The sequence below is a fragment of the Euleptes europaea genome, chromosome 6, assembly GCF_029931775.1.
Source record: "Euleptes europaea isolate rEulEur1 chromosome 6, rEulEur1.hap1, whole genome shotgun sequence".
Taxonomy (NCBI): Eukaryota; Metazoa; Chordata; class Lepidosauria; order Squamata; family Sphaerodactylidae; genus Euleptes; species Euleptes europaea.
The window spans coordinates 38,281,917-38,294,977 of NC_079317.1; the positions used below are offsets into that span (position 1 = coordinate 38,281,917).

Consider the following 13,061-nt stretch of genomic DNA (forward strand, 5'->3'; position numbering starts at 1 on the left):
ATTTTGCTTTGTTCATACAGCAGCCATCCACTTTTGCGAAAGCTCGGCAGATTATTCAAGCCAATGGGTTCGGACTCCAGGGGCTCAACAAAGGGTTAACTGCCACCCTGGGACGCCATGGAGTTTTTAATATGGTTTATTTTGGATTCTACTTTAATGTAAAAAACATCATTCCTGTCAATAAGGTAAGTGCAGTACGGTTCTGAGAAAGAAGTAAACTAATAATGCCATGAATGAGGCAGTTTGGCTGATATTAGACAGTTCCTTTGTTTGTTTGTTTGTTTGTTTGTTTAAAACATTTATTAGTCTCCTTTCTCTCTTGCGGAACTCAAGGCGGCTTCCTTGACTGCTCCATGAAGTAAGGCTGCTACAGCCACTTCCACCACACTTTCCCTTCATTCCACCCCCCAGCTGCTCCTTTCTTTACCCCCATGGGTTATTTCTTCACCCCCATGCTATTACAACGGATCCCCAGCCAATAGAGATCAGTTCACCTGGATAAAATGGCCACTTTGGCAATTGGACTCTATGGCATTAAAGTCTCTCCCATCCCCAAACCCCACCCTCGTCAGGCTCCGCCCCAAAAACCTCCCACCAGTAGCAAAGAGGGACCTGGCAAGCCTACTATGGGTTCACTGGAGGTCCATCCATGGAAGTCAGGAGGAGCTGTGGCTCAGTTGAATATCCTGGCATGCAGAACGTCCCAGGTTCAATCCCTGGCATCTCCAGTTAAAAGGACCAGGCAGTAGGTGATGTGAGAGACCTCTGCCTGAGACCCTAGAGAGCGGCTGCTAGTCGGAGTAGACAATATTGACATCACTGGTCCAAAGGTCTGATTCAGATAAGGCAGCGTCATATGTTCATGCATTCAAGTCCCATGTGTTAGCCCTTCTATTTTAGAGATAAAATAAATCTTTATTTTATTATCATCACAATGTGTAGAACTATACATTACAGTTCGATCCATTATCATATTAAGGGACTTTTTTCTTTTTCTTTTGTCAGTGTAGCTGCTAGAACTGGTTTTTCAAGGAAGAGGAAGATGCCGGGGTGGGGTGAGGATGGAGGGGAACTGTGTAACCATTTCCTTCTCTGCTGTTTCCCCACTGGGGAAAAATTCACCAACATACTAGTTTCACCCCCACTGGAGGAAAAATATGGGTCCCTGTAAGTTTACTCTAGATAAGATAAAACTTGGGATGGCTTTTTAAGCTGTAAAATATCAGGAAAGGAAGTGGGGGAAAGCCATCTAACTCCCACCAGTTTCCCTATTGAAAAGTAACCCTTACTCCTTCTATTTAAAAAATTCCTTTTAAAATGATCATGGAATTAAACATTTAATGATAAACCGGGAGGTTTATGCCAATCATAGAAGTAATAAAACCAGGCCACCCACATCCTGGTAAGAGGTTTTATGAACATGGGGGACTTCCCAAGTATGAAGAAAAATGTGATTTTGTTAACTTAAACAAAAGAAAAATACCCCTGTCCAACACCTTGCTCTGGGGTGCTCCAGGAGCATAAACTGTTGAGTTTAGAGTCAGTTAAATGGAAAGGAGAAGGGGGGGATAGGAATTGGTTTGATTATTAAGTCCCTGAAAGCTTAGTGTTAGAGTATTCAGGAAGGGAGACTTTAAGGATTGAGTGGAGATTTCCAAATTGTTTTCTCTTCTGTGACTCTTCATGGACCACCAGCTTGTTTCTTCGAATAGTAAATTTGATACTCTTTTGCACAGTGCTTGCAGTGTCCAGAGTGCTTCATGCACTTTGTTATCTTGACAACAGCCCTGCAAGGTAGGCCAGAATTATCTCCACTCTGAAGATATTGTGAAAGCAGAGGGCCACCAGCAGAAAGGTCAGGATGAGGGATGTGCCCTTGGATACATCTGGTCTGACTATATACCCAAAAATGTTCTTATTGGTATTTCAGGTATCTGGAGCAGTATTTGGGATTCTTGGGAATGCTGGTATCTGGGTCGGGTATGTTTCCGGAAATAGGCGGAAATATCAAAGGCCAGCATTTTAAGGATCCCAGGCCTGTTTCTTTTCCCTTTAACAGGTTTCCTGGGCAATGGGATGGCAGCTTACAGCTGGCACAAGTGTTACCTAGGCCCAAAAGAGATGCTCACAGCTGTAATGAGTCTCACTGGGGCCAGGGAAGGCTGGTTTTGCCCTGGGGTGAGCCAGGCAAGTGGCACATTGTTCATGGGCCTGTAGAATTGAAACTTGGAGGCCTTTAGTGGACTGGCAGCCCTTGCTCCTCTGCAGTTTTGATGTGATTTGATTGAAAAACAGCCACTGCAGTCCCCCTGAAATAGTCCCCCATATGGAGTAATGGAACCCAAATTCCAGAACCCTGGAAAAATCTGAACTCGAATCCTGAAACAATATTGGGGAGGGGGGACTAAATGTCATTGAATAGCAGCATTTATTCCCTGTCTGAAATATGAAACTGAAAAATACTAGGGGTTTTTTTCTGGTGCACATCCTGGACAATAACTCAGAGCATCTGTTTGGCATGCAGAAGGTCCCAGATTCTATACCTGGCATCTCTAGTTAAAAGGTTCAAGTAGTAGGTGATGTGAAAACCTCTACGGGAAATCCTGGAGAGCCACAGTAGGGTTGCCAACCTCCAGGTAATAGCTAGAGATCTCCTGCTATTATTTTATTTATTTATTTATTATTTCCATTTGTTACCCCGCTCTTCCCGGCCAAAGTCCAGCTTATAGAGATCAGTTCACCTGGAGAAAATGGCTGCTTTGGCAATTGGACTCTATGGCATTGAAGTCCCTCCCCTCCCCAAACCCTACGCTCCTCAGACTCCACCCCAAAAACTTCCCACCAGTGGAGAGGGGGGGACCTGGCAACCCTAAGCCAGTCTAAGTTGACAATACTGACCTTGAGGGACTAATGGTCTGATTCAGTTTAAGGCAGCTTCATATGTTCATGAGTTCATATGTGTGTTCCAACCCCAAATTATCTTTTCTGAATTGACACAAATCCTTCTGGATATTTTTTTGGCCCTATATGTATTATTTTGCATTTAGTTAGACTGGATCTCATTTATGAATTTGTTGCCTTCATTGGGGTGTTCATATTGGTACTCTTGGATTTTCACCAAAACCTGAGCATCTTGATAGGAGCCCTTAATTTTGAAACAACCTGAACAGAGCAGACACATAAGAACATAAGAAAAGCCATGCTGGATCAGACCAAGGCCCATCAAGTCCAGCAGTCTGTTCACACAGTGGCCAACCAGGTACCTCTAGGAAGCCCACAAACAAGACGACCACAGCAGCATTATCCTGCAGCATTATCCTGCCTGTGTTCCACAGCACTCTACCTCTGCGGTGCTCTTTTTTAAATAAATTTAATATGTGTGCTCATTTTATAGAGCCTTCCTTTGATTTCTATTCTACCTTTCTACAACCTGCCTAACTTCCCAATGCTGTCTTAGACTTGGTTCACATATGCAAGGGACTGAGGTAGTAGCATAAGTGCACATTTTAAAATTGCTGGTGAGCAATCACATTTCTCCTTGTATTGCTAGTTTTCTATTTGAATGGAGTTTTTATGTAAAGGAGCGTTCAAAGCCGGAATCTAGCACCTGCAGCCTGTAGAGGGGCAGTCCCTTCTACCACCTCAGGGCTCTGTTATCTTGCTGCCACCTCTTCCTTTTGCATGTCTGAACCAGGCCAAAGTATGCACCCTTGGTTCCTTGTACTGTACATCCTGTCCTAACTTGATGTTTTCTTTCTCACTTTTAACCTGAAGACTTGGTTACCCATGGGCTTATTTTGACTTACGAGCTTCTGACAGATTATACTGTAGCTCCTGCATGCCAAAACTGATGCTGACATGTTTGTTTTATTGTATTCCTAGCTTTAAGCATCTTGTGTTCAAACCTGAGCAAACCTAGTGACTAGATGGCATGCTTGGAGTGCCTAGAGAAGACAGTATTACAACTGCCCAACTATTATAAATTCAAGGATATTATGCTAGGACCTTGGATTGGACTTCCACAGCTGATTACTACATTAATGGAGAAGTGTGGTTAAGGCACCCCACTAGGGTTGGATAAAATATCGCCAAGGGCTCATGTGGGAATTTTCCATGCAGTATACCCCAGTTGAGAGTCTGTTGTTCCAATGTTGCTTAAGCTGTGTGTGGAATCCAGATTATGGGAGCAGGAACTGTGCCATACTCGTAACATGAACCAGTCCTAAGACTGTGTAGGTGAGGAGAGTTTTTTCTGCAAGGCAAAAGTAACTAGCAAGGAAACAGCTACCATGGGGGAGGACACTTGCCACAATGTTTAGGATAGGGTTGCCAACCTCCAGGTACTAACTGCTCCTGCTATTACAACTGATCTCCAGCTGATAGAGATCACCTGGAGAAAATGGCCGCTTTGGCATTTGGACTCTATGGCATTGAAGTCCCTCCCCTCCCCAAACCCAGCCCTCCTCAGGCTCCGCCCCAAAAACCTCCTGCCAGTGACGAAGAGGGACCTGGAAACCCTAGCTCAAGTGAACATTATTGTACACCTTGGGTATAACAGCTTCCCAGCTGGGGCCTTCCTACCTCTCTCCCAGCATATTTTCCAGTGACTTCAATGTGAAATAAATTAGGCCTTTTGGGGCCCCAATGCAGAATGCCTTTCATTTTCCTGAACTATAAGCACCACTGTAACATCTGAAGAAGGGCTATAATCAATAATCATTTGAAATCTGATCTGATTTTTTCATAAATTTAAAGGGAATTGCTTTTCTGTCTTGTGCTTGATGGGGGGAAAGCCTTTTCATTCAGAGCTCAAAAGATTATGGGTGTAATTGTTTTAAAAATGGTCTGTTTCACATGCTTCCTGGAGTAAACATCAAAAGAAATTCTATAATATTAACAATAACTTGTATTTAAAACTCGTATCTCTTATGTTTGTATAAGCCTTTGACTGTGCACATGTTTCTTACTGTCTGCAAAGTAAGCTGGGAAATGTATTGAAATGAGCATATGAGCCTTTTAGCTATCGACAGCTTTAACTGTGCATTAAATTTGCACCCTAATTAGCTTTGTTTGTAACATGTGCCAAAATCAATAATTCTTTTATGTTGATTGCCTAAATCGTAGAAATGGCATGTGTTGGCCATAAGTGTTCAAACTGTGAATCAAATGTTCAACAGTGTAGTCTTTACTTGAACAAACGACTTACATATCCAGCCTCACTGTCTCGGAGTGAATCAGAAGAAATCAGTCACTCAGCATTAGCTGTTGTGCATCTGTATTTAACAACAAACTGGTGTGCGATTGATTTCACTTTGTTTTTTTCTGTGGTTTATTTATTTTACTAATTGTTCAAGGTTCCAATAGATCCTTCTTTACATTATATTGGCAATGCTATAAGTTAGTTTGGGCTCTTAAAGATGTTTAAATGGAAGCAGATTTCACTGAAATGAATTACGGTTTTTGTTGTGTCATGCATTGTGCATGCCTGCATGGACAACACTTTAAAAAGAAAGAAAGAAAGAAAGAAAGAAAGAAAGAAAGAAAGAAAGAAAGAAAGAAAGAAAGAAAGAAAGAAAGAAAGAAAGAAAGAAAGAAAGAAAGAAAGAAAGAAAAAGAAAGAAAGAAAGAAAGCCATGAAATCCTCATGCAGGTCAAAATGTGTGATGATTGCACATGTGTTTTCTTTGTGTACATGCTGTGAAATACATGCATGTACAATTGTTACACATGACAATTTCCCCACATATATCATACTATTCCTTGTGTACGTTTGTTGTGTTGGCCTAGCAAGCTACTTCAAATGTATGCAAATTTCCCTGTCTGTGTTACAAGTGCATGTAGACCTAGTTCTTCCTGAGGGGATAAACCTGTATCTGGGCTTCAGTGTGTCAGGCTGCTAGTCACATGACTGAATGCTCCTCTATGCACAAAATTCTCTGCATTTGTCAAAGAGAAGAGTTCTAGTCTGACATGGTACAATCCAGTCACTGGTTTAGCACTTCAGTGATAACTAGGCCTTAGAAATAGATTATTTATAGGAAGAGCATTTCTATCCAAGCAGTAGAGAGAATGGCTCTCAAATCAGAGGGGTATAGTTGGAAAAGGAGGATGGCACACCTGCATAGGATTTTGAGGACAGGATGGAGTTAATCCCAAGAAGCAAGAAGGGTCCTGAGCTGAGCCCATGAGCACTAAAAGGCTGAACTGGATGCAGAAGCTTATTTGCAGGTGTAGCCTTATAGTTGCCCATGAATATGGCTGCAGATAATTATTCCTGCTATATTATGCATAGGGATGTTTAAATGGCAATATACAATGGCATTTAAATGGCATTTATACAAAGGGAACAGGGTTGTAGTAAAATGGAATGATTTGGGAAGGTGCTTTTATAGAGAGAATAGGGTTGCCTTTCATTGCACAGTTGACCATCTTGTTGTTACAGCATTGTCTTCTAATTTTGGTGTTCCAGTTTTTGCATTGTTTATAGTATTATACTTTTTATTGCATTGTTTTCTGGTTTTGTTATCTACCTGGACTTTCAGCAAGAAAGGCAGAGTAGAAGTAAGTAAGTAAATAAATAAATACATACATACATAAATACAACTTAACTTGCTGTCCAATTTTTCAGTGTTGAAGAGGATGCCAACTCTGGCTTGATCCTGCATGTGGATTTTACACCACATTTATTCTTGCCAAAGAGTCCTCTTTCAAGAAGTGGGTTTAGTCTGCAGAGCATTATTCAATATTTGGGGGTTGTTGTTTTCTTCGCTCCTACCGAGTAAACCCAGAGAAAGGAGAATTTTAAAAGACATTTAAACGAGCTGGGAAATGCAGTATGGCAGGGGTTCACTGCAACTTCCACTGTTTGCACACATGGGATTAGACTTTATTAAGGAAAATTTCACTTCCAAATAAACTAATTGCCTGCTTTGATGTGCTGGAGAGTACCTGGGTAGGAAGGCTGTCTGAGGAAAAGTGAACACAGTTGGATTGTCTCAGCTCATACAGAACAACGTTGTTTCGGGGTTGGCTTTACAACCAGCCTCTGCCTTTTTAGCCATGGCCAAAGAGTGGGCTTTGGGAACAATGTGTTGTAAATTCTTCAGCCAATTAGCTCGGTAAGTTACTCCTGTTTATAATGTATGGAGCGCAGAAGTCTGCTTTGCAGTTGCGCCGCTGCTGGATTGTTAATAGCAGGAAGCCAGCGCTGCTTAGCCCAGCGCATCAGCGACACGTGAAACTAAATGTAAAAAACCTGGAGGGGAAAGCGGCAGACTGAGATTAGTCTTTTTTTAATTTAACATTTGGGGGTCCAACGCACAAATGAGCATTTTAGTAGGCTTCATGGTGGAAGTGGCTGTCATTTGTAAAATATTCTGGCCAATTAGCTAATAGTGTGCTTGGATTTCTCCCGTTTTGATACAGTAATACTAAGTACATTGTGAAGCCCAATTATACAAATCATCCCCATATGCCCATACCAGTCTTGCTTTATGAACTGTGTTTATAAATCCTGTGTGAGGAAATGTGTACTTCAGCAATTTAGACCATGTGTAAAAACAGAGCCAATAGGATTGTCAGGAAAACAAGCCCCAGCGTAGGAAATCCTAATGTGTTCCGCTAGAATAATAGGCGTGCTTCGTGTCGTGCAAGCATTCTGATTGAATGCATATTACTTTACAGTCTTTAACCGATTGAGGTGCTTCTGTTCCCTTTTTCGGTTTCTTTCTTTTCTTCATTCAGTCTCGGTCTTGTTTGTTTATTTTGGTAGGATCCAACCTTGGAGTTTCTGAGAAAATTTGGAATTGGGCTAGTCTCAGGAACAATAGCTTCAATTATTAACATCCCGTTTGATGTTGCAAAAAGTCGAATTCAGGGACCCCAGCCGATTCCCGGAGAGATCAAGTACAGAACCTGCTTTAAAACTATGGCAACGGTCTATAAAGAAGAAGGGTAAAGCATTCTTATTTCAATCATAAATATCCAGACCTCTGGTTTGTTCATAGGAGTCCATAAAACCACATTGTTATATTTCAGATTTGATGAGGCCCATAAAAAACCACCCTGCACAGCGCTTACGAATCAGGAATGCTCAGGAGTTTTGCATTTCAGAAATGTACACAGAACAATTGCAAGAAAATGTCTTCCATCATCTGAGTTTTCTGGATTTTCATCTGCAAACTTACACACACACACACACACACAGAGAGAGAGAGAGAGAAGATAGTTATTTTTGGTCATCTTGGGAACATGCAGACTTCTTTCAAACTTGCTTTTTAGTGGCGTAATTAGAAAAGCAAGCTATCCACTATGAAATTGCTTGGTTGCAATTGTCGACCCAGTTAGGAACTTGCTGAGAAAAGGGCTTTATTTTGGGGAAGAGAATCTTATGGTCAAAACAGAGTAGAGCAGTTGATGACTCCAGGAAGGTCTTATAAACTGGGAGCTAAGGACAAGTCTCAGTTTAAAAAGCCTCCTCCTATATTGTTACTGTCCCACTTGCCAGTTAAAATCTGCCTCACAAGCCCTATTTTCTAAGCCTCTCCTTCAGAGGTGTGGCAGGTGGCAACGAGAAACAGGGATATTTCAGTAGCGGCACCTCGCTTATGAAATGCCTTTACCCTTGAAGCTCATCTGGCACCTACGTTGCTTTCTTTTAGGTGCCAGGCCAAAACGTTTCTGTTCACCCAGTCATTTAATGAAGGGGTTGATCTTTTAACACTATTTCAGTGTGGAAATTGTTGTGTTAAGCTGTCGGTGGTCTGGTTTTTATGGTCTATGTTTTTATGCTGGACTGGGTTTTAAATGCTAGGTTTTTATTAATATCTTTTAATGTTTTATTTTTATCATTTTTTATTTTGTAAGTTGCCTTAGGCAGGTTCCTGGAGAAACGGCATAATTCTTTTCTAAATCAATAAACCACACAGTTGTCTCATCTGGTGCTACAGACCTTTGTAGTCCTGCCACTTTCCAGATACCTTAGAGACTAACTTTTTCCCCCCAATATGAGCTTTTTATGAGTCATAGTTCACTTCCTGAGATATCAGAGGAAGTGAGCTGTATTTGCAAAAGCTCTTATTGAAATAAATGTTGTAAGTCTTTAAGGTGCCATTGTTTTGTTTGCTACGACAGACTGACATGATTACCCCTTTGCAGCTTTCCAGGTATGCTAGTGTTGCCGTTGCATGTATAGGGGGAGAGGCATTATCAGTGGTGTTCAGTTTATTCCCTTCCATGATGACACCAATTACTTGGCTCCGCTCGCCAAGCAACATGTACAGATTCTCCCTGTACAAGAAAACCCTGCTCACTATTAGAATCCCACAATTGGGGGCCTGCGAAACTCGCAGGGGGGAATCACATCTCCCTCCCCCATTGCTGCTGCCACCAATTCCAGAGAGCCAGCATGGTGTAAAGGTTAAGAGCGGTGGTTTGGAGTGGTGGACTCTGATCTGGAGAACCGGGGTTTGATTTCCCACTCCTCCACATGAGCAGCAGAGGCTAATCTGGTGAACTGGATTTGTTTCCTCACCCTATGCATGAAGCCAGCTGGGTGACCTTGGGCTAGTCACACTCTCTCAGCCTCACCTACCTCACATGGTATCTGTTGTGCGGAGGGGAAGGGAAGGTGATTGTAAGCCGGTTTGAGTCTTCCTTAAGTGGTGGAGAAAATCGGCATATAAAAAACAACTCTTCTTCTTCTTCGCCCAGTGAGGATCCCAGCCTCTGCTGGGAGCCTGCTGCAGCATCCCTCCCCCCATCACCACTGCCACTAACCCAGGCCTAGTGAGGCTGCCAGCAGCATCCTCATCTGAATGGTAAGTGCATTGTCTGGCCATGCACAGACAACGCTGTTTTTTTAATAATCAAGGCATTTAAAACCCCCAATATTTTTTATTTTCAGATTTTTCTGCAAACCTAGGGGGTCCCCCAAGTCTGCAGAAAAACCTGTTGGGGGCCAGTCTGCCTTTAACTGCTGATTTAAGTATCCGCAGGCAGGGGGCAGACTTGGGAATTAGATATATAGATAAAGTGACCATAGAAAAGCGCACACAGAAAAGCTGTACTGACTGATTCTAAAAATGCCCACTTGGAACTTATTTTAATTTGTACATGAAATCAGTATATGAAATTGTAGCAGCCTGAATACCCCATCTTAGCCCAAGCTCATCAGAGCTGGGGAGCTAAGCAGTGTTGGCTACAGGTAGTAATTGGATGAGAGACCACCAAGGAAGTCCAGTGTATATATGCAGAGGAGGTCAATGACAAACCATCTCTGCTCCTCTCTTGCTTTGAAAACCCCATGGCCCTGAGGTCACCATGAGGCTGTTGTGACTTGATGGCATACAATTAATTATATGAGATTATGCTCAGTGGGCATCTTTCGATTGATCAAAAAATATCGAAACTGTTCACATTTCCAGCCTGGTTTGTAAAATATGTATAATACAGGAAGCAATCGAATTGGTTTAGCATTTCTCTCTCTTTTTCCTGCACTTTTTTGAATATTTTGGTGACCATGCCTTCTTAGCCTGAAGACAAGTGTGAGAATGAAAACATTTTGACAGTCCAATCCTATGCAGAGATATTCTAGTCTACATCCATTGATTTCCATGGATTTAGAATACATAGGAGTTTACACTGTCATTTGGGTACATTTATACGAAACCACAAGATACTGTCTCTCATATGTATAGCTAGAATGAAAGCAAGATTTGAGTCTGGTAGCACCTTAAAGACCAACAAGATTTTCAGGGTATAAACTTGCATCGCATGTGGAAGCAGCATGGAAGCAGCATCCTAAAATTTTCATTTGTAAATATTTGTAAATACTTCTTGTGTGTATTTAACAATAGCAGCCTTGTTTAAGGATAGCTGCGGCTAAATGTGTCCATCTTAACCTGGATGGCCCAGGCTAGCCCAATCTCATCAGATCTGGGAAGCTAAACGGGGTTGTCCCTGGCCAGTATTTGGATGGGAGACCACCAAGGAATACCAGGGTCGCTATGCAGAGAAAGGCAAACCACCTCAGTAAGGGCACTTTCACACAGCCCAAATAATGCACTTTCAATCCACTTTCAATACACCTTAACGATCATTTGCAAGTTCACACAGTAAAATCCACCTTCAAAGTGGATTGAAAGTGCATTATTTGGGCTGTGTGAAAGTGCCCGTCTCTTGCCTTGAAAACCCTACAGGGGGTCACCATAAGTCAGCTGTGACTTGACAGCACTTTATACATGTACACAAGTATGTGTAGCCCAGCTGCTATGATCAAGGTGTCATTTATTAAAAGTATGTTTTGACTGGAAGAGATCACAGCATAACTATTGTAAAGGTAAAGGTCCCCTGTGCAAGCACTGGGTCATTCTATTGAAGCTGACCATTAATCAGCCCTGTATTCTGGTCTAGAATTGGGATGTTTTGTATTGCCAAAATATATATTACTTCACATGACTATTTTTGTGCATTGTCCAAATGATTCAATACATGTAAACCAATATGTAAGAATATTCTCCATCATTTTTTCAACAGATTTCTAGCTTTGTACAAAGGACTGGTCCCTAAGATTATGAGACTAGGCCCAGGTAATTTTACTCAATCATTCTGTGTTGATATTTGTTATTATATCTTAAGACTCACAATGCACAACAACAAATTGAATTCCGAAATTAAGCTGTTGTTGAAAAGGTTTCTCATACTGCTTTTTTGCCTTCCTGTTCTAGCCCTCCGTGTTCCTTTTTTCACAGCTCAAGCTGTAGCACAGACATAGAGGAGACACCCACATATGGTTGAATATTGTACCATTGTAATTATTCACCACTTGGATTTTCTTATCCACATGGGAAAATCACCGGAGGTGAATGATTGAGATAATAGCCACCAATATATGGGTACAGCTGTGGAGGCAGACTAGCAGGAGACAGGTGTAGGAAGAAGTCAGCCACTAGGTTCTGTCCCACTTGTCAGGAATAGGATCAGGATTTCATTCCAACTATGCTAGCCGTGTTGTTTTTCTTTTATGTATGTTAGTCCAAGTCTTGTGTACGGCATCTAATTTTGATACTCCAGATGTATGTCACTTTAGTCCTGGGCTGACAGTCAACACATGTGGAGGGGTAGACTGGAATAATGACCGCTGGTCCACCCCTGACCTCCATACATTGGGCTCTAGTCCATGAAAAGATCTTTTGGAATAAGATATTGTTAGTCTTTAAAGTGCCACTAGATTCCTGTTTACTTTGGCTGCAACTGGCTAACATGGCTGCCCTTCTGAAGTATGTCTGGGACTTCTGCAAAGCAGTGGGCTCACTTCGATTGTGAAAGCATAATCCCCAGCCAGCAAAAACTAATAGTCGGAATCACAAGTTCAACTTTTTGCATACATTTGGGATATATCCAGGTAGCATTGATTTTGATCAATGTGTAAAAGTTTGCCAGTAGGCGCAATCCCATTTTTCTTCTCCACATGTTCAGTTCTGTACTCTTTCACCATCTGTACAGGGCTAAAATGACAGTGCACATTTTGTGTTAGGTAAAGCAGGCTGATGCCTCCAGAGCTTGTGCCACAGCTGGTATATTTAGGTCTTCCTTCCTCCTGAATATTGCTCTTTTCACCCATGCTTCATTACTTGATAACATATTGTGCGAATGAAAAACCACAGATAACTTCCACATAATCTGATATGCTAACCTTTTTAAGTCAGCTCATACACATTCAGCTGCAAGACAGAAAGGGATGATTTGGTTTGTACACTCACCAGACTTGTGGATCATCTTTGTGCATTGAGGACATGCTTTGCAGCCCTCTCTAAATGGTGCTTTGCATGTATTTTAGAAAAAAGAGAGAAGAGACTGCATGAACCAGGCCATATGCACATACAGTGTCTCTGCTTTAGATGTAACTGTCTGTGGTGGAGGTAGCATTCACATACATACCCTGATCTACCACAAGCAGGAGATCTACAGGCCAGGTATATAAGGAAGCTTTAAATTTCATATATTTTTACATCAGAGTCTAACTTCCTGTGGTCTAATGCCATGTATGCACAGTAAATTCC

General features: G+C 41.8%; 1 protein-coding gene across 1 annotated transcript in view; it reads left to right on the forward strand.

Moving 5' to 3' along the window:
• The window catches only part of SLC25A21 (solute carrier family 25 member 21), a 188,804-nt gene that overhangs the window by 175,587 nt on the left and 156 nt on the right, over positions 1-13,061 (forward strand). The window contains exons 7-9 of the mRNA XM_056851857.1: positions 21-185; positions 7,772-7,953; positions 11,536-11,588. Coding sequence (XP_056707835.1) covers positions 21-185; positions 7,772-7,953; positions 11,536-11,588 — 400 coding nt within the window. The remainder of the gene's footprint in view (positions 1-20; positions 186-7,771; positions 7,954-11,535; positions 11,589-13,061) is intronic.